The following is a 25390-nucleotide window of genomic DNA, read 5'->3' as shown; positions in this document are numbered from 1 at the left end:
TTTCTCGTTGCCCGAAAAAGTAGTTTTTATGACTTAGAACGTTTTTGTATACATCAATTCATTTAACGTAAATATACAGTACTATCAAAGCTTTACCAGTAGACTTAGTACTGATTCGAATTTCTTAAATACCTCATCTACAAATAATTCTTCAAACTGTATGGTTTTTGCATAAACTATGCATAAATTAGTTAAATGATTGCAAAATAATTATGAAAATATAGATTTTGTTTACAACACCAAATACTAAGACATTTTATTAATCAGTAGTTTAAAAAGAAAACATAAATAAAACTGAGGCAAATATACACACAAATTTTTAAGAGATGATGTTTTTAAAAACCTTTAATAAATGTATATATTAAATGATTTAGACAGAATCATCATCCAAGAATTTTTATCAAATACAACACAACCTACAGATTCAATGTATCTATTTTTGAAACGCTTAAATAACTAAAAAAAAAAATATAAGAACTTATACAGTGACTAGAGGGCTATGTTTCTAATTTGTTCGCTTTATAACAAAAAGATGTCACTTGTTTTGATATCTTTACTAAGAAGTATACAAAAAAAGATAATTTAATCGACCTCTGCTTACTATCATCTTTGGTAATTTCTGTTTTTCAACATAAGAAAAGTTTTGTGGCAGCAAAAAGAAAGAGTTCAAAGCATGCATAGGTAGAGATAACAAATGTAACTTATCAAGGTAGACTGATGGTTCGATTGAGTATAAAAAAATTCATTTGTCCAATGTCATTACAGATTTCAATTTAAATGAAGATTACTTAGTTAAAAAAGAACAATATATAAAAATAATATTTAAATTTTTTTTATATATATTGTTAAATAATATTTAAATAAATTTTAAATTGAAGATGCAAACAACAATGATTTGTTTTGAACAGTTATGCTGTTCTATACAAATATATGAAATCATATTATAGTTTTGAAGAAAAAATTTAAATTTTGAAAGAAATATCTATGCAGATATTTAATTTAATTGCTACAATTTTTCTTTTTTTTTTTTATTTTTAGATCTGAGTTTAATAAACAGGCTAAATAACAAATCGTTTTCTTATAACTTGATAATTTTTAAACTAATGACTCTATGGCATTTTTAAGGTATATTAAATATAGCATATTTATCTATATACTCTTTATGGTATATTTATAATATATTATGACTTTAGGGTATAATTTAAATCAACAAAAATGTGATATTAAAAACAAAAAAAAGTTTCATAGATTGCTATATGAATAATTTTTTTGGCCTGTATTACTAATTACAAAAAAATAATGGTTGCATTACTCATTATTTATAACCAAACTCGTTCTCAATTATTTTAACAGTATTTTTATATTCACATAATAACAATTCTTTCTTTAACTGTTCCCAATTTGAGATCCCATTACGTTCAATCCACATATCTAAGACAGCAACTGCTCTTGCAAGCGCTGTTCGTTCATCAGCTTTAATGTTGTTAACGTCATACTGAGATAAACCAAGATGACGTCCAAAAGAGTCAAATTTATCACCTATTAAATAACCAACTCTGCCAACAATTTTTGGAGTCAGTGGAAAATGATTATCATTTCCTAATGTGCAAAAAAATGTTTGTTAAATATAAATGAAATTACACACGTATATAATTCCAAGTTAAAGATTTTAATATATTTAAAACAGTTTCATTGGAACTAAAGCGCTATATCTTTCTAAAAAAGTGCACTCACAAAAAAATTCTATTTTAATTTAGATTAAGGATGCTCATATAATTATATACATCTTGGAAATGAAGTGGACATGACAAAAACTAATTAAATAGTTTAAGGTTGATGTCTTGAGTGAGAAAAATTTTACGTGCCTTTCTGAAAGTGCTTAAAGGGTCAAACTTGGGCCATTATTTGGAACTGATGACGTCACGCTGATAATTTTTTTTTTTAATTAAACTAAAAAATATATATTTACATCAAACGTTAGATAACCTCATGAGAAAACCTTACAATAGATAACAACATCTTGAGAAAAACTTACGAGCAATTTTAAAAGTGTTTAAAGGGTCAAATTTGGACCCTTAATTGGTACTGATGATGTCATACTAATCGTTTTTTCAAATATAAATAGATTTACATTAAACGAAAGGTAAATTCTTCTTAAAAAAAAAAATTATTGTATATAATAAACAGATTTTTAAGAGGGAAAATATAACAAGAGGCTCAGTTCTTAATTGATGACTTCATTTACATCAAGGATAAATGGGGCATTATTAGTGTTATTAGTTTATGAGGCATCATTAGTGGACAAAAAATACTAGAAGTGTTTTATTATTCTTATTATTATTATTTTAGTGATGCTTTGAGGAATTCAGTAAATTTTGATGATTTGAGGTATTCAGCAATATATATATATATATATATATATATATATATATATATATATATATATATATATATATATATATATATATATATATATATATATTTATATTATATGTATATATATATATATATAATATTTATAATATATATATATATATTTATATATATATATATATATATATATATATATATATATATATATATATATATATATATATATATATATATATATATATATATATATATATATATATATATATATATATCATAAATAGATACTCAATCAGTTTCAGAAAATCCTGAAATTGCATCAGACTCAGTCAAATAATATTCTGTTAAAGTGTTGTTCCAATCATTTGTGTTTCAACAGGATAAACAGTTGCACAAATTCGTACAATTCAATCAGTGCGATCGACAAAGACAAACCCGTGTTTCACATTTTGACTTTTTACATGCACAGGAAATTAACTGCAAAACATCTTCTGGAGTAGGTGGAATGAGCATTCATTCAACCTCAAGTTGACGAGCTCCTTCAAATGTACTATAACCTTTTATACCTTCTTGGTATTTCTGATCACGATTTATAGTTTGTTCAATGCATTGGTCAGATGGAACGTTATTGTTAAACGTACCGCTCGTTCATCCTACGGAGAAGTTTCCATCCCTGTCAAGAAGATAACAAATTATAAAGATTTAATTTGAAGCTAATTTTAAAACTAAAACTTGTTGAAATCCAAACAAAATAATTTGGAGTATAAGCTTACATAAACTGTTGATAAATACTTGGATGAGTTTTAGGAGTTTGCATAATTTCGGTCCAATAGAAAGTTAAAAAGCAAGAATAATTCGGGCGATCATATGCAAAAAAACTATGGTAGCATTTAATGTGTTGGCTCCAAATGAAGAGTCCAGTTACCAACCTTCGTTGAACAGAGCAAAGCGAAAAAAAAATTAAACATCTCAATAAAAGAAAAACAAAAAATGGAAGTTGGTCCAGAAAGGTCATTTAAAATATTTGAGTAATAATCTGAAGAAATCAGCAGCATCAACATATGAAAAAATCATCATCAAACAAGGATTTCAAATTGTCATAATTCGTCCAGAAATAATCAATATATAATTTTAATATCATCATTAAATCGAATAAACTATACAAACTGAATGCGGTAGTGGTGTAGTGGTAGAGCACTCACCTCATAGGCGAGAAGTTCCAAGTTCGATCTGCACCACGTCCCTGGTAGTACCACGCTCAACTTGTTTCTCCGTGCAGCGCTCTTGTTTGTCGAGGTTCAAAATTCAGAGTTATAAAGTTGAGAAAGGGTTATAAACGCAAAAAATAGCCTCCCCGACTGTAGTGGTCTTCTCAACCTTGAGGAGGCGAATGGAAAAAAAAAAAAAAATAATTCACAGACATGAAGCATTTAACGAATTTAAGCAATTAAACAGTAAAAAACTCAGGTGAGGAAGATGCGACTTAACGAGGAAAGATTGTTATTAACTAACCAACTTTCAAAATGTTTTATCCACAGTTGAGTTAGTGCATTATACAAATATTGAAAATACGCTCCAATGAACTTTTACCTTAAAAAAAAATAAAAATTGTCTTCAGCACTTTGACCCCCTTCGGTCAAAAAAAATCTGCGGGACTATTCGCTACATAATACAACGCCAATAAAACCCAAGAAGGCAAAGAAACCACCCACCGGCTATATCAGCTTCAATTATCTAGTCTTGTAATCCGGCATCATTAAATATTTTGCCAATAACAGCTAGAAAAATATAAGGTGTGTGAAATGCACCCATTTGGAGGACAATATATCTTTTAAGATCAATATGATTAGGGTTTATCAGGATTTCCATCGCTTTGCATATATAGCTTGAATTTTTACAACATCAGTTTCTGAGAGATCAAGATTCTCGGCTTTAACTTTTGACTGGAGCAGAACTTCAAGCACTGTTCTCAAGTTTGTAGGCAATGAGTTAATAGCAGAAAGATAGCTAATAGTGTGGATATTTTCTGGTATCCTTTTAGGTGTAATTAAGTAGTTAAACAAGCAATTGGTTGAAGGCTAACTAACTTTCCTTGAACATTGAAAAAAGCAAATACATTATTTTCACAAAACCATCAAATTCAGATTACCATTAAAACTTCCAGATATTGTTGACAAAACAAAACGAAAAAATGCATTTTCTGTGAAGTTTCTAGGAGTCATTCTAAATGACCATATTAGCTGGAAAGAGCATATCAAGTTGTTAGAAAATAAAATATCTAAAAGCATTGAGATTATGCACAAAACTAAGTATATTTTAAATATATGTATGTAATTATATATATTTAAATATATGTATATATAAGTATGTCTAAAAAGTTTATACTTTGCATTTGTTCATAGCTACATTAGCTACTGCAATGTTGCCTGGGCAAGTACTTACCGATCAAAACTAGCCTTAGTCTATAAAAAACAAAAGCAAGCATGCCACATATTCACAAATGGATGTGTTAGTGCTAAACAAATAATAAAGGAACTGAGAGTTCTTAATATTTATGAACAAAACATTTATAGCATCCTTCAATTTATGTTCAAAGTAAAAAATAATTTGGTCCCAAAAATATTCCATAATTACTCTCAACTCATTGATCATAAAGACGAAACAAAACATTCTAAGCAGAACAACTATATTCCAAAAATTTCTTTGAGACAATATAAATTCTCAATATCTAGAAGTGGTCCACAATTATGGAACTCATTTCTCACAAATGAGATTAAAATAATAAATTCTTTTCAACATTTTAAATGCGTTGTTATACAACAGTTATTCGACCTCAACATTACTGTTTGACCTCAACATTCCTACAACAAAATCTTATTTTTAAAAAACTTTTACATATCTTAAACTTTTTTTTTCCATTTACACAATAGCAATAGCTGGAAATGTTTATGCTTACATTTATAAAAATGCGTTTAATATATATATATATATATATATATATATATATATATATATATATATATATATATATATATATATATATATATATATATATATATATATATATATATAAACAACTTTAAAAAGTATTCTACACAATAGAGCGCTCAATGTTCTTAAAAGAACAGAGCAATTATATTAGTAGTAGAAAATCACTTAACAAAATTTTTTTATATATATATATATATGTATATATATATATATATATATATATATATATATATATATATATATATTTATATATATATATATATATATATATATATATATATATATATATATATATATATATATATATATATATATATATATATATATATATATAATAGGGGTCGTGTATAGTTAAGGTAACAAAACCAATGATTATATAACTTTAAGGAAATTATGGTTTGCCATTCTGTGCCCGCTATACTAGCCATGAGTCAAGGGATGTCAGCTTTACTTACAGGATGTTCTTTTAACATGTTTGCTGCACTTTCTGTTACGCATTTTGTAAGCGTTTCATATCCGTTCCTATCTTTATTAGTCTTTTTGAGATAGCAAATGCAACATTCTTTATCCGCAATAATTTTTCCTGAAACAAGGGAATTATTTTAAGTTTAAAGTAGTTCATAAAACAAATAAAAACGTGAAAACTGAGTGTAATTTTCTTTGTTTTGCATTTTCCTCCCAATGGTTTTTTAATTTACCTGATCTATCTCTTTTCGAGCTGAGATTCTGCGCTCAGATGAGGATGCATCATCCACATCTACACTCACTTTTTCTGCTCTATTTTTCCAATATTGTAGAATGTTTAACATTTTTATATTCACATACTTATCGTTACGATAAGTAACGATAAGTAGGTGAATATAAAAATATTAAACTTTTTTTTTATTAGAATTGTTTCTTCAATGAAACAAGAGAGCTCTTGGGTAAATATCAGGTAGAATGTTTATGATTTTAAAGTCATTTCAAATTTGACTAAAGTCAAAAAAAATATTATTATCAAATCCATGCTATATATTATTTTTTCAGTACCATTGTTTTAGACATATATATAGAAATACATTGAGTTGGACATTTAGGTTGTGATTTACCATTCTTTACCATTACCATTCTTGTGAAAATTACCATTCTTGTGAAAACAAGCGCATTTCAGTAAAACCACGCAGTTTGTTATTATTATGACCAACCTCTCCTTGATGAAGTATGCAAGCATTTTAAATTTTTTTTTAAGAACGTATTTTGTTGCGTATTTTTGCTACTCTTCATTATTTACATAATAAGTAAATAAAATAAATAAAACACATTTTTTTAGTAAACAGTTTTTGAAAAGAAAACATTTTTTAACGTAAACAAAGAAGGGAACAAATTTTATTTTTTAGATTTATTAAGTTAAAACTATTTTATAATTTTGATACATTAACATTAACATAACATAACGATAACATTAAGTAGGAATTATAAACAAATTTGTTTTTAAATAATGTTAATGAAACTTTAATTACATAAATATAAGTAATTATGTTTAAAACACCTAATTTTACAAATTGTTAACCCCCTGTCAATAATTTGTAAAAACTAAATTAATGCTTTGCGGTATTCGATTTATATAAACATGGTGGATATTTTATACTTGAAATCTTTTCAAAAAGTTGTATCTATTTTTGTCTCTGACTAAAGTTATAAGCAGTTTCAAAGCGGCACAAAAAAATTTTTAAACTTACTAAGTTATATGGAACAAGTTTATACAAAAATTAGAATGTCCACTCAAAATGTTTAGTTTTCCTTTTTTTTTTTTACATGTAGCAACCAGACTAATAAGATAAATAATTGGTTTATGGCAAATAAACTCTTATCAAATGTTTAAAAAACAAAGTATACGTTATTTCATTAAAAAATGCAAGAAGAAAATCTTCCCCTTTTTAAATTACCAGAGCTATTTTTAAATAACATAAAAACAAAAAAGCATGACTATATAAAGTTTTTTGGAACACTTGTTGATAAGAATTTATCTTGGCTACCCATATTTAATATTTACAATCAAAAGTTAGTAAAACTATTGGTCTGATATACCAAGTTCGTCCATATGTAATTACAGTTTGTCTTAAGTTAATATACTACTCTTTAATTCTTTGTTTCATTAACTATGCTAATATTACATGGGCTAGTACACAACCATCAAAACCTAAAAATATACATAGTTTGCAAAATCATGCATGTAGAATTATTTACGGAAAAAAAGAAGAGAGCATACTAAACCCTTGATGAGAAATATAAAAAAGATGAATATATAAGAAAGATATTTTTATCAGCATCTAATTTTCATGTATAAATATTAATAACTCCAGCTAATTTTATTTGTCAGTTTGAGTAAATTGGAAATAAAAAGTATTTTTGAAAAATTGCTAAAGGAAGATAAATTGCAAAGGAAATTAAATATTTAAAATATTCAATAGCAGATCAGGGATCTAAATTATGAAATTCTTTTCAAAACTAATGCAATTGTGTTAAAATCATTAAACTTTTTTTAATTTCAAGTAAAAATATTTAATTTTGCGGAATAATAATTCCAAAACAATTTTGTTAATTTATTCAAATGAATTTTACTTTTTATTCTTAGTAGTTACTAATGATATACGTATCTTTTAATGTATTAGTGTATTTTTTGGGTATACATTCTTTTAAAAAAAGAACTTTAGGCAAAAAATAAAAAATAAATAACTGTTGCTCAATTTCAGAATTATTAACTTCATGGCTTAAATATAGTTTCAAAATATAATATATCAGCATAAGAACTTTTGCTATGCTATTATGTAATTTTTTACTTTGTTCTATTTGTGGCATTTTAGTCTCTATACATAGTATATTTAGTGTTTGTGTATATATATATTTTTTTTAGTAACTAAAAATAAAATATAACTAATAATAAGCAACACATTGTATCATGGCAACATTTCATACTCGAAGTAAAACTGACTGCTTAACATTTGGACAAGGATCTAAATTTCCAACAGCAATGATCTCTACAAAAAGAGATGTTGTGATATATTGCTATTATGTTGTAGAAATAAAGATGCTTAAGGCAAAGGATCAAGTTCTGCTCATAAATGCTACAGATTAGTTACCACAGAAAGTGAAAATATTTGGCGTATATTCAGTTTTCCGACAATCGAAACAGAGGGAGTAATCTCAAAAGTATATAGATTAATGAAAAAAGCATTTAATTTAAATAAAACTTCAAGACTTGAAGAAATGCTAATTTTTATGACAAATTGAAAGCTAGAAAAAAATTTGTATGATTGATATATGTTCATACAATGCTATGATTTAGGAGTAGAAAGAGTGAAATGCAGATGTACTTTTAAAGTGCCAATAAAAGAGTGGAATGCATTTGTTGGGCAAAAGTAATGCACAAATCAACTTGGACTGCTTGATCGTGCCTACACATATACTTTAAAGAAAACTGAAACTAGAAAAAAATTTGTAACAAGGCAAAAACAGTTTAATAAGCATAAAAATGTTGAGAAAGACATTAATAGATAAATTACTAAAGACAATTTTTATGAATATGAGGTCATTATCATATTAGATGAATCTAATAATGAATATGACAAGCTATATGAATTTATTGTCTTTAAAAATGTAATCAAAATAAGTTTCATTACAATAAATTAGCAATCGTAGCAGATCGTTATAGGGTCAGTTGCAGAGCAACTGCTGCTATTGTCAATGCTGCTCTTTCTCTTTCTACTTTTTTCCTATCAATCATATTTGATTCATTTAGTATTCCCATGTCTTTATGGGTATTTTTCCTATCAATCATATTTGATTCATTTAGTATACCCATGTCTTTATGGGTATACTAAATGAATCAAATATGATTGATAGGAAAAAAGTAGAAAGAGAAAGATTCGCGTTCAACAAAAAAATGTAAATGAGAGAAATTACAAAAATTTGAAATACAATGTAATGGTTTTGATGGAAGAAAAGACAATACAATAACAACTGCAGGAATAATTAAAGAAGAACATATTACAACTTTTAGAGAACCAAGCAGCAGCTATATAGATCATCTAAAACCTAATAATGGAACTTCTTGCTGCAATGCTAATGAAATTCTCCATTTAATATTTGAAACTGGCAGAGACGGCTCTTTAATTGCTCTCTTTTGTGATGTGTAGTGAATACTGGAAAATTTAAAGGGATGATATAATTAATTGAAACAAAACTTGATAAACCAATGCAGTGGCTTGTTTGTCAACTACATTTAAATAAACATCTCGTTAAACATGTATTCGAGTTGATTGATAGAAAAACTTATGGCGTTATATCATTTAAAGGAGAAATTAGTAAAAAAATAACAGAGAACTTAACCAATTTAGCAGTATTTCCTTTCAAAAAAATCAATGGTTCTTTTAATTTAATTCCAGATAATATATTTAGTGAATTAAGTTTAAATCAAAAATATCTTTAGAGTATCTGTTTATCTTTTCAATTAGGAGATATTTCAAATGAAATCTCTAAAAATTCTCCAGAGCAAATTGGGATAATTTTTTTGTAAATTGGGAAATCGAGGAAGTTTATTTACTGAATGACTATTCAAATGAAGATATTTTGAAAGCTAATGACAGTCCATTAAGTATCCCAAAGTATACTTGTCATAGTCAGAATATAGAATGATTATTTGGATAAGTCACAAAAGCATCAGAAAATAAATATGGCAACAAAAAACATCACAAATTTGTAATAAACCTGTTGGAGTCCAGGGAAAAAATGCCTAAATTTGATTGGAAAGCGCAATTGAAATAAGACATTTATAAAATATAAATTTTTTTATAACCTATAAAAACTTTTCATTCCCTTTTTTTTTTATTTCAAAAATTTCTGTTTCTTTAAGAAACAGATACCCAATTTGATACCCAAAAAACTTGCCTTTCTGCTTGGAAGAACTGCAAGGTTCTTTGCAAAAAATAAAAATTTAATAAAATCAGTTTTGATTTTTTTCTCTGAATTAATAATTACAATAATATAAAAGAAAGCGAATATTATAATTATAGAATATTATAAACGCTTAGCGTTTAAAATATATAGTTTTTCAAAAAATAAGTCTAATAAAATATTAAAATGACAAAAATTACATTTAAGAATTGGTTTGAAAATATTGAATTTTGCAAATACTTGAACGTTTTGGCAATGTTTTTTGAACGTTAATTGTTAGCTGGGTTATATGTTAGTTTAAAATTCAGATCTTGTATTGTAAAACAAAGCAAAACAAAAGGTTTTGAGATTTGAGCAGATAACTTAGTTTTTACTTTTTCAATTCTTATCCCAACTATTTTTATATGCTATATTATATAACAATCAAATCATGGCGCTCTAAACTGAAGGCCTAATAAAAACTTAAAAAAAAAAAAAAAGCGACTAGCAAAAGTTAAAACACCTCTAGGACTACATTTTTTAATTTTACATTAAAATTTTGTAACATATCAAAAGAAGCATTACTGATGATTTTTTGAAAGTCCTCAAGTGATAATAAGTTTTAAATATAAAATTTTGTATTTGTGCATTTTTTGAAAATATTTTTAACATTTTGAGACGATAAGATTAATGAATTAACTTTTAATGAAAACAGGGAGAAATGCAAAACATAATAATTTTTAATAAAAAAGCAAGCCAATTATATACTAAAACAGAGTTTAAAAAATTTGGTCAAAATGCAACATTTTTTTAAATAATTTTTTTTTTTAGAAAACTAAAATTTGATCTTAAAAATTTGATCTTAAAAATTTGATCTTAAAAAAACTTAAATAATAAAGCCCAACATCATTAAATGAAAATTGTTTATTCAACTGTATCCTATAGAAATATCTATATCCTTTAGATAAGACTGTTATTGTTCATCATCAATTTAAGTTCAATTTTCTGCCTATAATAATTAAGATAAGCTCTGCTTTCTGGAAGCATAGTGGTATCTTAAACACAAAGACATGCTACTTTTTCTTTTACAAACTTTGGTTTGTTAAATAACTTTTATGTAATCAGTAAAAAACATCGCAAAACGTTTAATTAGTTTTACGGTATTAAGTATTGTAGTATGTGCAAATATTTTCTTTGGTCTATTTTATCGATACAATTATAAATAGCAAAACACACATAAAAAAACAACCTAAAATCTATGGCTGTTAAACTTTATGGATAGAAAAACTGGCGAATAATTATGAAAAAATCTTTATTAAACTTTTGTGCATAGTTTAAATATTTATGCTTTTATAGATTCTTACAATGAGATCCGACTTTTTTATTATATATAATATTGTTGATAGGAATCAATTTTAACACGATTCTTTGTAATTTATTTTTATTTATGTAATGCATATAATGATATAAGTAATGCATTGAGTGCGCCAAAATTTAAAAAGCAAGAAATAGAAAGCCTGCAAGAATATGTCATGGTAATGAAACCTATTGCTACAACATTGGATACATTACAAGGAGATAATGTGTATTATAGCTATGTGTTTTCACATTTGCATACCTTAGAAGTGAAATTGAAAGCGTTTTAAAATTGCCAGTTAAAATATGATAAATTATTTGCTACAGCAATGTTAGCACAAATGAAAACTCATTTTGAAAAGAAGTTGAGATTTGATGTAAGTAATACATGCAGGATTGTTGCAGCAGTTTCTCACCCACTGTTTAAGTTATGGTGGGTGCCAACTAATAAACCTGCAGAGAAATATTTGAAAATGCCATACCAGCTTTTAGTAAGCCGTCGCCAACAACCAATCTCAATGTGACCACTAACAGCATGACTGAAAACTTTGTTGTATATAATGATGAGCCTCTAAATGCTGGTGCAACAAATGGTGCTCATCAAGAGTGCATGCTGTATTTTATGATAAAGGTACAAGTTTGCATGCTCTGAATATGTATAAGACTTTAATTCAATACCACTGAACCATCGTCAGCTCCAGTTGAAAGACTGTTTAGCACAGCAAGACAAATAAAAACGCCTAGTATAACTGTCAAGGTGATATGATGTTCGAAAAACTGCTGCTGCTGAAACAAATGTGGGCAACTAAATGAATGATATTTTGATATAAATGTAGTATAATGGCTAAAAATTACTTTCGAGCAATGAAAAATATAAATTTTGAAAAGTGCCATAGTTGAAAAATTTTGTAAAGAATTTTGTATTTGGTATTTTAAATATCTTTTTAAAAGTATTTGTATTTAAAATACTTTTATAAAGAAATTTACACAGCACTAGTTAATTTGAATTTAATGCAAATACTCCATTCTCCATTCATTTTTATTTAACCGATAAAAAACATTCTTCCATTTAAAATTATTTAACTGTACAGAGAAATAAGTATTAGTTATTTTAGTTTTTGAAAGACTAAACATACCATATATACTTTGAAAATATATATATATATATGATATTTAAAGATCATAAAACTTGATTATTTGACAAAAAATTTGATTAACTCAAATAAGATAAGTTAAAATATGGATAAGTTGAAATATAAGTTCAATTCTTGAACTTATATTTAAATGTAATTAAATCCAAATGTTTTATTATTTAGTTTTACATAAAATATTTAAACTGACATGATAATTGAACTTATATTTAAACATAATTACATCCAAATGTTTTATTAGTTAGTTTTACATTAAATACTTAAACTAACATGATAATCAATTTAATCATCATGATCATTGCAATCATCATCATTTCAATCATGTTTTTCAACATATTCATGATAATTCTTATTATTATTATTTTCATCATTTGTTTTCTTTATTTACCACTATTTAAATAGGAATTACCTGTTCTCCAATGAACTTCTGGTAGTACTGAAGGATTTATTAGGAAAAACCCACCTAGTTAAACAAACGGAAATATATTTTTAATTGGTACTATTTAACAACTAAAATAATATTAAAATAAAATAAATTATTATAAAATCAACTTTATAATCATCACTATCCTCATCAGCAACTATAATAATTAATTTTTTTTTTTTTGTGTGAGATTAGTTTATTTAAATTTTTGTCTTTTATATTTATACTGAAATTTATGAATAAACTTTAAAGAATAGTATTTCTGTAATCATTATCATCATCATCATCATTGTCATCATCGTCGTCTTAATCATCAACATCAAAACTTTCTGTAAGCAGAGAATTTGATGAGGAAGTTAAAAACCAAAACTATAATTATTAATTATAACTAACAACCAAAAAATACCTCTACATCCTCAACATGATATTATAGTACGTATTATATATTTACCGCTGTTTAATGAATCTTTTACTTTGATAGTGTTACTTGGTGAATTTAAAGACTCATTTAAACACATATCTATTAAAATATACAGAAATAGTTTTTCAATTTAATAGCCTTTTTATAAAAAAACTAAAATAATCAAATGTTTAAAAATAGAAAAAAAACAAAAACATCATCATCATAATCATATTTTACTGAAAACAGAGAATTTAATAAGGAATTTAAATTAATAACAAAAAAATAAACATATAATGAGAGTGACAAACAACAATCTGGAAAATTTATATTATACAAATAAAAATAAGGAAACGTGTACTTGCAAGATTCTCCACCTTCTTGAATAAATCACGTTTTGGAATATTTAAAATGGCAGCTATTAACTTTTCAAATGTCGGATTTTTATCAATATTGAACCATTTATTTATCATTTCATATGCTTTGTCTTCTGGTTTTCGAAAATTTATATTATCATTGCTAATTGAATCTACATAATGCCGTTCAACATTTAAGAAAATACCAATCATATACCAATCTTCATGAATTAGTTCAGACAACTTAATTTGAAATATTGGATTTGTTAGGACTCTGTTTGCTTAAAAACAATGCAAAGAAAACTTTCAGAAACATTGTTTGTTTGTTTTTGCAAACAAATACATCAAATTATAGAAAGATTTTTAGCGATTCTAAATCAAGTAGAATGTAAATGCCCAAATGAAAATTTTAAAAACAGTTTATTGTTTAAATTTTCAACACTAAATATTCAAATTTAAAACAAAAACTGCATGGGGTATATTACATACTTTTTGGATTTTTTTTATTGATACTAATATTTCCAACAAGAATTTGAAAAAAAAGTGTATAAGAAATAGTTAAGCAAAACTATGAGAATATTTTATTATTTCATGAAATTCTGCAAAACCGTAATTTTATAAAAGAGATTTACAAGAAACTACTTTGACACATATATCTGTATAAAAGTGGATTAAAAAATTTTGAACTGCTGGTAATACTGAAGGCATTGTGGAAAACTCACTTGGGTAAACAAACAGAAATATAATTTTAACTGGTACTATTCAATAACTAAAAGTATAAAAATAATAATAAAATAAAATAATTTATTAAAAAATTAACTTGATAATCATTATCATTGTAATCAACAACTATAGTAATTAATTTTTTCTACCTTTATCAACCTCATTATCAAACAAATTTATTATGCATTTATTATTTACACAGTTAAAGGATTCCGTACTTTAACAGAACTATGTTATGTTATTAATACCGAAAGTACCCATTTAACAAAATTGAACTGAAATATTCCTTATTTTGAAATAAATTTTAAAACAAGGAAATTTATGTTGGAAATCGGTTTTATAATGGAAGCTGAAGTATAATTTTAGCATATATTCTTATCGCATAAAAAAGCAATTAAAAATGATTCAGCTAGCGTATTCTTTTAAAGTAAAAATATCGAGTATATTTGTTACTTTTTTTTACCTTGAAAGAGCAAAAAAAATGAAGTATTTTAATTCCATTATTATAATTCCTATAAAATGAATGTAATAAATAGTAGTTTCTTTACATTGTTAAATACAAATTTTAAATGAATCATGATTAATATATATCACAAAGATCGTAAAGACTATATGTATACATTTTTTAAGTTTATTTTCTCATATTGTTTTATTCAAAAAAAAATTTAATAACACAGTTTAAAAATTAAAATTTTGTATTACTGATTTAAGACTGATTTAATTCAATAATTATAACTTAAAATTGTATAATAATAAAACTTTAATAATAATAAAAATAATAATAAATAATAAATAATAAGAATAATAGTTTTTTTTGATCCTCAAATTTGAATTCTTAAAACCTCTTTTCCTTAAATTTTATCACTAGCTTTTTTCTATACTCAAATTATTTTTTTATAGTGTTGTGTACTTTTTATTTTTATTAATATTTTTATTGCTACATTTTTATAACTTATTTTAATAACTATTATCATTATTAGTATGGTTATTTATCCCCATATTTACACACACACACACACACTCTCATATATATATATATATATATATATATATATATATATATATATATATATATATATATATATATATATATATATGTATATATATATATATATATATATATATATATATATATATATATATATATATATATATATATATATATATATATATATATAAAGAAATGCGTCAACTCTACAAATGACGGATGAAAACTGGTTGCTTGCGCAAGCCATTATACCTATTCTGAAAATATTAAAGCAGGTAACAACTATGTCATCTGGTCAGAAATATCCTTCGTTGTCATTAGGTTATTCACTGTTGTCTATTGTTCTAAAAAATGTTCGAGCAACAAAACAATACGAATGCACCGCTGCCAATAATTGCAGAGATGTCAGTTTTACTGAAATTACAAAGCGATATTATCCGGAAGGATTCAGTGTACATCCTGGACCAAGAGCATCTGTATTAGATCCACGTTATAAGCTTTTAAAACTTTTCGAAGACCCTATTTAAAATGAAACATACTCCGCCATTAGAGCTGAAATGCAAGCTATTGTTATGACAGTATTGGAAGAAAATGTAGAATAGTTATAGAAAATATAGAATAAAATAGCAGAAGAACCAATGCCAAAGCGAGCATGGGATCATTTAGAAGTGGACTTACCGAAAGAGAATGTTTTTGATGAACTAGCATTGCTGTGCATAGCCAACGATAGGTTTGGACACATGGATGAATTGGCATCTTACCTTTTGGGAATGCCATTGACTGTGAATGGAAATATCTTGGAGTTTTTCAACTTTTAGAAAAAATATTGTTTTTTAACGGGTACCCGCCTGTTTGTACAACGGGTACCCTGGCAAGCATTTTTATGATTTTTGACAGCTTTAGTTGCAATTAATGAAGCGATTGAAGCAAATTTTTAGACTGTGAACAGAAAGGAGAGTGACAAACAACACAAGCTAACTTATTATGAATACGTTGAAGTTTGTTTAGATTTTTTGAGAAGTTCCAGATAGAAGACTGTTACAGTAATCTAGTCAAGAGTTTATAATTCCACAGGCAAATATTTTTGCAGCACTTTTGGGAAGAATGAACGAATGCATACTATAATGTAGTGCACGAATATGGTAGTCTCAGGATTTTACAATATTTTTTATGCGCTGGTACCAAATTTTTATCAAAGACTCAAAGAGTCTTTGATAAAAAATTTGGTGAATTTGGTAAGAATAGAGAGAATGATTGGAAAATAGTTAGATTGGGATCATACTGCTCTTCCAAGTGAACAGTATGATCCCAATCTAACTTGGATTTAAAAAACTAGAACAACAGGTGGCATTTTCCAGCAAGCAGGAAAATAAGATTTAGTCAAGCTCTTTTTAAACAGTTAAAAAAGAATTGAAGAGAGTTCTAGAAAACACTTTTGTAAGAGTCTGAACTATAAGTAAAGGAAGAGTTTATTTGAGAAATAATTTTAGCAATAATAACTTTAACAATGAATGCCTGAGTGATTTGGATGTCTAACAACTGGTTAACCTGTTTAACTAAAATGGCAAGACGAGTATGCCCATTAGATTTAATAGTTGAATTATAAGAAAAGTTCTCTGCAAATAGTTATGTTTTATCCATGGAAGAGTTAATCAGAACAGACGCATGACTTAGCAAGTCAGCTGTAGAATGAGAAGATTAGAAAAAGTTAATAAATTTAAGATAACATGTTAGAGATTTAGAAATTCTAATTAGGAAAATAGTTCTGCTTTATACATGGGTAAGTTATTCAGACCTGACCCAATACAGAATGTTTGATTTTATTTAATTTGTATGATGAGAATTAAAGTCACCAATAACAACAATACTTGCAGAGGGGTAAAAGAAACGGCTAATAAAAAGGGAAAACTTTTTTATCAGAAATAAGAACTAAAAAGAGCAGTCTTAAGAAGAAGGTACAATAAAAACTAAAGAGAAAGAATAAAATAGAGAGAAGAGGTGTGAAGCGAACATACAAAATAATGGCCTGAGGTTTTAAGCCTGATTTCCTAATGAATAGGTGAATGAATTTGATGATTGAATATATGCCCTAATATATATTTTTTTGGAGTCTTTACAAAGCAAAGGATAGTAGCCATAAATATTAAAATCTAATAAGGGAATAGCTATTTTAAATTAGTCGCACAAATAGCAAGTAAGTCTGGTGAATTTAGCAAGAGGTAAGATTCAACTAATGGAAATTTACTTCAAAGACCATGAATGTTTGTAAAAAATATATTGAAACAGTTAGATGGTTGTGATGGTTTTTTAATATTTTGGATTACTTTAAGTATGGCTTAGGTTAAAGAAAACTTGACTTATTTATAGATAGAGCATTGCATTCCAAGGAATGAACCAGGCAGTTGTTTCAGTCTTGCTAAATAACCAAATGTCACTATTTAGGGCTCCTCATATGGCCCTGACAAAGCACACCAAAAACACTAACAGGGACATGCATATGCAACATAGCCCTGTAATTTTCAGATATTTTACAGCTAGCTCTTGCCCTCATTAGGAGATGACAGGAAGAAGTGCATGACCATTATGAAGAAGGCAGAAGCAAAAATCAATGGTTAAGTCAAGAAGATCCAGCAAAATAGGTTTACATCTATGCTAGTGTAATAGATGAAAAAAGCGTGCAAGGCTAATCAACACAATTATTCTACTTACCTCCTAAGTTTTTGCCTAGGAGACTTTATCATATCCAAGCCAGTATAGATTCCTCACAGGAACAATGAATTATTGTTGGTTGAGTATATAAATATTATTATTACTAAAATTATCTTTAAAAAAAAAACTTACTTTTCTCAAGTTCTGCTTTTTCTGATTTTCGACCAAAAGCCAACTCAAAAGCTGTACTTTCATATCTAAAGAATTAAAGCAAACATAAAAAATGAAATTTAATTCATCTAATAATAAATAAGTAGAAAAATTTTTAAAATTTATTAACTGTTAAATAAATAAAAGAAATTAATTGTTTCTTAATTTACCTTACAATATCGAAAATATCGAAATTCAAAAAACATTATAATCTTTATTTATGCTTGTATTTTTATTGCTCTGTTATTGGCGCAATGGCAGAGTAATAGACTATATATAATAATAATAATAATAGAGAAAAATAAAAATAACCATCATAAAACTTCTTCTGATAAATAACAAATACTTTTCTTTTATAATAAATAAAAATAAACTATTCTCCAAATGTTAAAAAAATAGAAAAAAATGTCTAAGTATCAAGTTCAGGGATTCAAAATTTATGCAAAAAAAATTTTTTTTAAATAATTTCTTAAAAAACACATAACACAACAACAAATGTAAATAAATAATGTGAAGATATTCCTAATATTATTACAAACAAATATTTGCGAAGTACTTACTCATTTTTCTTTGTATCAGATTTCCCTAAAAATTATTAAACTTTTTATATTATAATTAATAAAAAAAAAAAAATTAATTATTTCAGTCAACTAAACTTGACTTATCGAGATGAATATTTTAAATTTATATCTTTTATTTTAAATTATAAAACTGAATAAGAAAGATAAAAGTATTTTAATCCACTGTTGCATTTTTAACATTCATGTGTTTCTTATCATTAGTGTCACTCACAAGTCACACTGTTATGTGTGTCACTAACAATGATTATCCAGGAAGACAAAATAGAATTAAACAGGGTAGAATGTACAGTGTAAACTAATGAGAGACAAAATATAATTACAAAATACATATTCTTTCTCTTTTCTGTAAATCATGTTAGCTATCATCTCTAGTACCATTAACTTAATCTCACTTGACTTGTCATTCCACAAAGTCTTATTTAGCAGGGGCTATTCTAGATCCTTTTTGCATTTTGAAACAGACTTGAACACATTTTAGTGACATTTAGATGCCGCCCAAATTAATTTTATAAAATAGCCCCTGTTTGTTACTGTATCTGTACCTGCAAGTTTTTAACAACACTTTAACCCTTTGGACTCTCTACCATCTTCATGTTTCCTAGCTTATACAACTGGGTAATTCCAAGTCAAATGACAAAGGACATGTTAACATACATATAAGATTTTGCTGATTTTTATAAATTTAAGAGTACTTATAAAAATCAGAATTCCTTGAAAACTTTAGCCTCTGGCTCCAAGAAGATCCTGAAATATGACTGTTTAACTTTAAGCAGATCTTGTCCCTTCAGAACTGCAACATTTGATTGGAGGTTTCAAGGCACTAACATTGAAAATATTTGATCTTTTTTTTTAAAAATATATAACTTGCTAATTATTGGGGTGATGAATCCAATCAAATGATCAGAAGTGTAAAAATTTATTATTTTGTACCTGTAATTATCAATTTAAATAAATTTAGGCAAGTTTTTATATACCTGTTTTTAATTCTCAAGAAACTCATGTGGCTTTGATGATATAAATAAAATTGCACATCATTCTATATTCATTGAACCTAATACACAAAACCAGTGTCATGCTCACTATCTTCTGACAAGAAACAAAACAACTTTTCTTCAAGCTGGTCATATTTGTTTAATAAATAGAGGGCAACGAGGTGTAACATGTATTGACATTGGCACCAATGGTAACTTTAGATTTCATCTTAAATCACAAACATGTAGCAGTGCTTGAAATAAGAACCGATCAACAATCAACAATCGGCTACTTTTAAAAAAATTTAGAGTTTGATCTCGTAAAATTAGCAGTAGATTTAACGAGCAGTAATTAATAGAAAAACAAATACAGAAAGTTAAAAAATTAAATTAACATCAAAACTAAATTAAATTGAGTTATAATGGGTAATTTTAACACTCTGAAATCAAACCGCAAAAGTAAAAAAAAAACACTACTTTTACATGAAACTATACTCTCACTGTTTACAAACTTATGTTTTGTTTTGCATCAGCTAATTCAGTTGTGTTTAAAATGAGGTCAAAACAAAATGTATTAAGCAAGCACATTGTACAGCTCTATCAAATGCACGAAAATCTCAGAAAAAAGTTTACTGTAAATTATTTTAAATACAAAAATGTTCCAGTTTCACCTATTTACTGTATTTTGGCATCCTTAATAACCAATCGTATAAGTGGAAGACCAGCTAAAATAATCAATAAGAAGGAACTTTGTTTGCTTCATGGTGCTTTCAATAACAATGATTCAATCAGTCAACAAGATGCTGCAGAAAAGTTCAAGTGTACGCAGCTTTATATCTGCAAAATGTTGAAAAAACAGGAAATAGACTGCCGAAAAAAAAGGATAGCACCGAAATACACTGAGCAACAAATATCAACAGTGAAATCTCAATGCTGCTAGATGACCCGAAATTACTCTGAAAAATGTTTTGTTTTAGATGGCAAAAGTTCCAGGAAATGATCAATGTTATGCAGATAAAAGTTCCACAACACCTACAAAAGTAAAATACAAATATAAACACAAGTTTGAACAGAAAGTAATGCCGTACATCGCCATATCTGAGTGGGGAATTTCCAAGCCATTGTTCAAGCCAGGTGGTTTCGCTCTAAATCAAGAAGTATACCAAAATCAATGTTAGAATAAAATATTGATTCTATTTCTTCAAAAAATATCATTCAGATGGCAATTACTTGATTTGGCCAAACAAAGCATCATCGCATTACGCCAAAAAAAGCATCATCGCATTACGCCAAAAAAATACAAGTCTTCTTGGAAAGCCAAAACATCCCATATGTACCAAAAAACTGCAATCTGACAAATTTGCCTTAATGTTGCCCAATTGAAGATTTCTTTGGATATTTAAGTTCGTTAGTATATAAAAACAACTGGAGAGCGAATAATTGCAAACAATTGATTACCCAAACCAAAAGATGCATTTGTCAAACCGATATAAATGCTGTACAATGCTCCTGTTCCAACATCATGACAAAACTACGTCGAACTGCTGATGATGGACCGTATTCAAATCTTCATTAATCTTTTCTTAAAGATAAGTACTTTCAATGTGATGTACCTTCAATTAAAACAAATATAATTTTCATTTTCTAAACATTTGTTTATATTATAGCCCGACATGAAAATTCTCATTTCTTAATTATCACCCGTTATTTTAAATTTAATTCATTTTAATTTAATAACAAACAACTCATTAAAACTCTTAATAAAAAAATTTAAAAAAAAATGGCAAGTTTCTTTTTATATTTAAATAAAATAAAATCGGCAAAACAAACATTTTATTTATTTTCTAAATAAAATAATTAAAATAAAAACAGCATAAAACAAACATTTTTTTATTTTATTATAAACGAACATCTTAAAAAAAGTACTTCAAAAAAAAGGCAATGTTTGATTTTAATTTTTAATAAAATAATTTATTTATATTCTAAATAAAAAAATCAATAAAATACAGCAAAACTAATGTCTAAACAAAATAATTAAAATAAAAATAGCAATGTTTTATTTATACTCAAGATAAAACATTTAAAAAGAAATGCGGAAAAACAAACTTTTAAATATAGATTAACAAACTAATAAAAAAAAACAACAACCGCAAAACAATCTATTTATTTAAATTCTAAGTAAAATAATTAAAGATATTTTAAAAATTTATAAAAAATTAAAACGGCAATAGCCATTTGAATATGTAAGTTAAAAAAAAAAAGCGTTTTAAATTGTAGTAAAATTTAATAAAAAATTGATACAACAGTCTCTTGCCAACTTTTTCATTTTTTTTGCCCAAAGTATTTTGCTTAAGGAATACAATGTAGGGATGAGCAATTAACTTGTTTAATTTTTTTTTAATAACATTAATTTGTATTCTTTAACTGTTGCTGTCTGACAGATCAATGATGATCTGTCTTTTCTTTTTATTTTAAAAAGTTTTAAATTATACATGTAAAATTCTGTTTAAATTATTACTTTAAATGGATGACTGTTTGTAATCGATATACTTGCAAATCAAAAATCTTACTAACGTATGCACTTTCTTAAAACACTTTAAGAAAGATCATTGAATTCAGAATGATCAAAAGCCTAATGAAACAAATATAAACCAAAAAAGATTTTTGAAGACAATATTTATAAAGTTATCTTTAAAAATATTGTCTTTAATAATTCATTTTATTAAAAATGGCAAAAAAAATTTTGAAAAAATTAAAGCATGGTCCTTAGTGCCCCGGCCCTATAAACCCTCTGGTCATCTGCCCTGAAAACAATTTAAATTTTCACATTCATCAGGGCTACACACTTGCTGAAGTTTTCAAAGCTCTAGTTTATTTGGAAAACAGTAAATATAGTGGGGATGTTATCCATATATGGAAATCCATATACTAGGAAATCAAAATCCTTATATTTTCTGGAAGATCAATGAATACAGAAGGATGTGTAAAAATTTTTTTATATTATCAAGCCCACTTTATTTATTATATCAAGACACACCAAAGCAAAATTTATTTAAATTGATAAATACAGGTACTTAAAAAACAATTTTTTACATTTTTTGATAACTTCATTGGAATCGCCACCCCTGAAAATAGCCAGTTACATATTTTTAAGTTTAAATAGAAAATACTTTTAAACTTATGTAACTTAAAACCTCTAAACAAACATTTCAATTCTAAGGGGACAAGAGGGGCCTAGCCAACATCTGTTAAAAGTAAAATAATTATATTTCAGGGTCTTCTAAAAAATCAAAACTTTCTAAAAAATCAGCTACAATATGAAAACTGAAATCACAAATTAATCAATTTATAATAAATTTAAAAAGTACAAAGTGATGTGCAAAGCTATAACTATTTTTTTAACAGTCTGTTAAATTTAGAGGAAGAAGTTGTTTGAATGATTTTATCAAAATATCAAGTAGACTTTTCTCAGAAATTAGCATAATTAATATCATAAAATATATATTTTTGCAAAATATTTAATCAAAGCAATGATCTGCAAATATATTAAAAATTAGTAATTTTTCTGTTTATCCTCGAATTACTGGTAATTTAAGTATATATTGATCTTTTCATAACAATTAAATGGACCAAAAATAACTAAAACTGTGGTGTCCTGCCTTGTCAGTACAGAGAGACAGATACATTTTTTTAGTTTATAGTTAACAACTAATTAACTCTTACGAAACAATTTCTGAAAAATGATTCATAGATGATGCTCTTATCAGGATCCATGAAAACCATCAATTCATAATTCCATGATAACTAATTCATAATCAATTCATTATATCCATATTCCTGTCTCATATCTCATAATCCTCTTCAAAAAGTTTATCTTGACATTAATTCTTATAATATAAGATCATAAATCAGTATTGCAAGTTTTAGTAGAAAAACTTGCAATACTGATTCATGATCAAAAAAATATTAAGGGTCCTACCTAAAACATTAGGTTATTAACATAAAAGTTGTCACACAAGGCTGCTGCCAATATAATAAAGAAACCAATATGCAGCAAAATGTTTATAAAAAGAAAAGCAACACTTAGACATTATTATTACTCAAATCAAGTCAGAATTTGACAAAACACAAAGACACTTTACAAAATAAAACAAATTAGAAATAAAACATATTAGAATCAACAATGAGAAAATGACTAATGCAATAAGAAAAATGAATTTTTATTTTTTTGGAAAAAGTGCAATATAAAATATATTTTACAGATTGTAATGCAATGGATTTTTGTATTTATTTCTAGGAAAAATAAACAGAAAAAGATCCTGAAGAAATTGAAAATCTCTAAAAATCACTTTTCTTACGAATATAGCTTTTTATAACTTTTATATGTAGTTATCTGCAAAAATATTAATTAGTAAATTTTTTAAACAGTCTTTAATGTTTTAATGAAAGTAATTAAATATAAAAAATTAAAAAAAATTTTAATTTGAATAAGAATAAAATTAGAATTAATTGTAACTTTGTTACATTATTAACAACACACAAATAAAAACAACCTTTTTTGGCAAGTTCTACAGTTTGAGAAGCCTTTCTTGCATTCCTAAATCAAGTTTAAAAATAATGTAAGAATGAATTTTTAGTGAAAAATACATATAACCAAAAAAGACAATTAAATTAATTAAATAAGTTAGTATTAACAAGGTTATTATCAACTTAGTGCACATTTAGTAGTGACTTTTCATCAACATAGAGTATATAAAAAGCTTAAGATATTGGTAATAAATGTAATTCTGGTTTAAAAGATAAAATAACGAACAGACTTCATGTAAGAACTGTAATTATTTAAAATTTGCATAATTGATTTTATTTAAAACTTGTAACATTTTTTAAAGAGTAGTTATTTCTGTAAAGCTATGACATATGTTTATTGAACAGTAAGCTGCTAACACTTTGAAAATCACTTTAGACACAGTAGTAGGAGTGATAAGAATGTCTCTCTATTGAATGTATATCTATGAAGAAGATCAATCTATTTGTCAGTGGTATCAGAAAGTATGTAGAGTTGGTTAAATCGAGAAAGGAAATTGAGGAAATATATTTAGCAAATATTCAGTGTTACCTTAGTGAGGTAATAAAAAATTAGAAGCATATTTGTCAATAGAATGATAAAAAACCCAAAGGCTATCACAAATAAAACGCATTTAAAAAAAAATAATTCCAGTCACCATTAAAGTAGTTATTAGAAGTATGGTGTTATGGGGAGTCTGATGTTAAAAAAGAATGTCATTCTTTTTTAACATCAGACTACAGAT

At 26.1% G+C, this 25390-nt stretch overlaps 1 protein-coding gene across 3 annotated transcripts in view; it reads right to left on the bottom strand.

The window, feature by feature from the left end:
* Positions 1 to 1240: 1240 nt before the first annotated feature.
* Positions 1241 to 25390, bottom strand: part of LOC136074994 (uncharacterized) — a 62274-nt gene continuing 38124 nt past the window's right edge. The window contains exons 6-12 of one of the 3 annotated variants that reach the window (XM_065787175.1): positions 24635 to 24678; positions 19090 to 19114; positions 18512 to 18576; positions 13965 to 14240; positions 13655 to 13723; positions 13189 to 13242; positions 1241 to 1599 (exon numbers count right to left, since the gene is read on the bottom strand). In XM_065787175.1, coding sequence (XP_065643247.1) covers positions 1316 to 1599; positions 13189 to 13242; positions 13655 to 13723; positions 13965 to 14240; positions 18512 to 18576; positions 19090 to 19114; positions 24635 to 24678 — 817 coding nt within the window. In that variant the 3' untranslated portion in view covers positions 1241 to 1315. The remainder of the gene's footprint in view (positions 1600 to 13188; positions 13243 to 13654; positions 13724 to 13964; positions 14241 to 18511; positions 18577 to 19089; positions 19115 to 24634; positions 24679 to 25390) is intronic. The other 2 variants (XM_065787176.1, XM_065787177.1) reach the window with 2 other exon arrangements.

The sequence above is a fragment of the Hydra vulgaris genome, chromosome 01 (assembly GCF_038396675.1).
Source record: "Hydra vulgaris chromosome 01, alternate assembly HydraT2T_AEP".
NCBI lineage: Eukaryota > Metazoa > Cnidaria > Hydrozoa > Anthoathecata > Hydridae > Hydra > Hydra vulgaris.
This window is presented reverse-complemented; position numbering and strand designations above follow the sequence as displayed.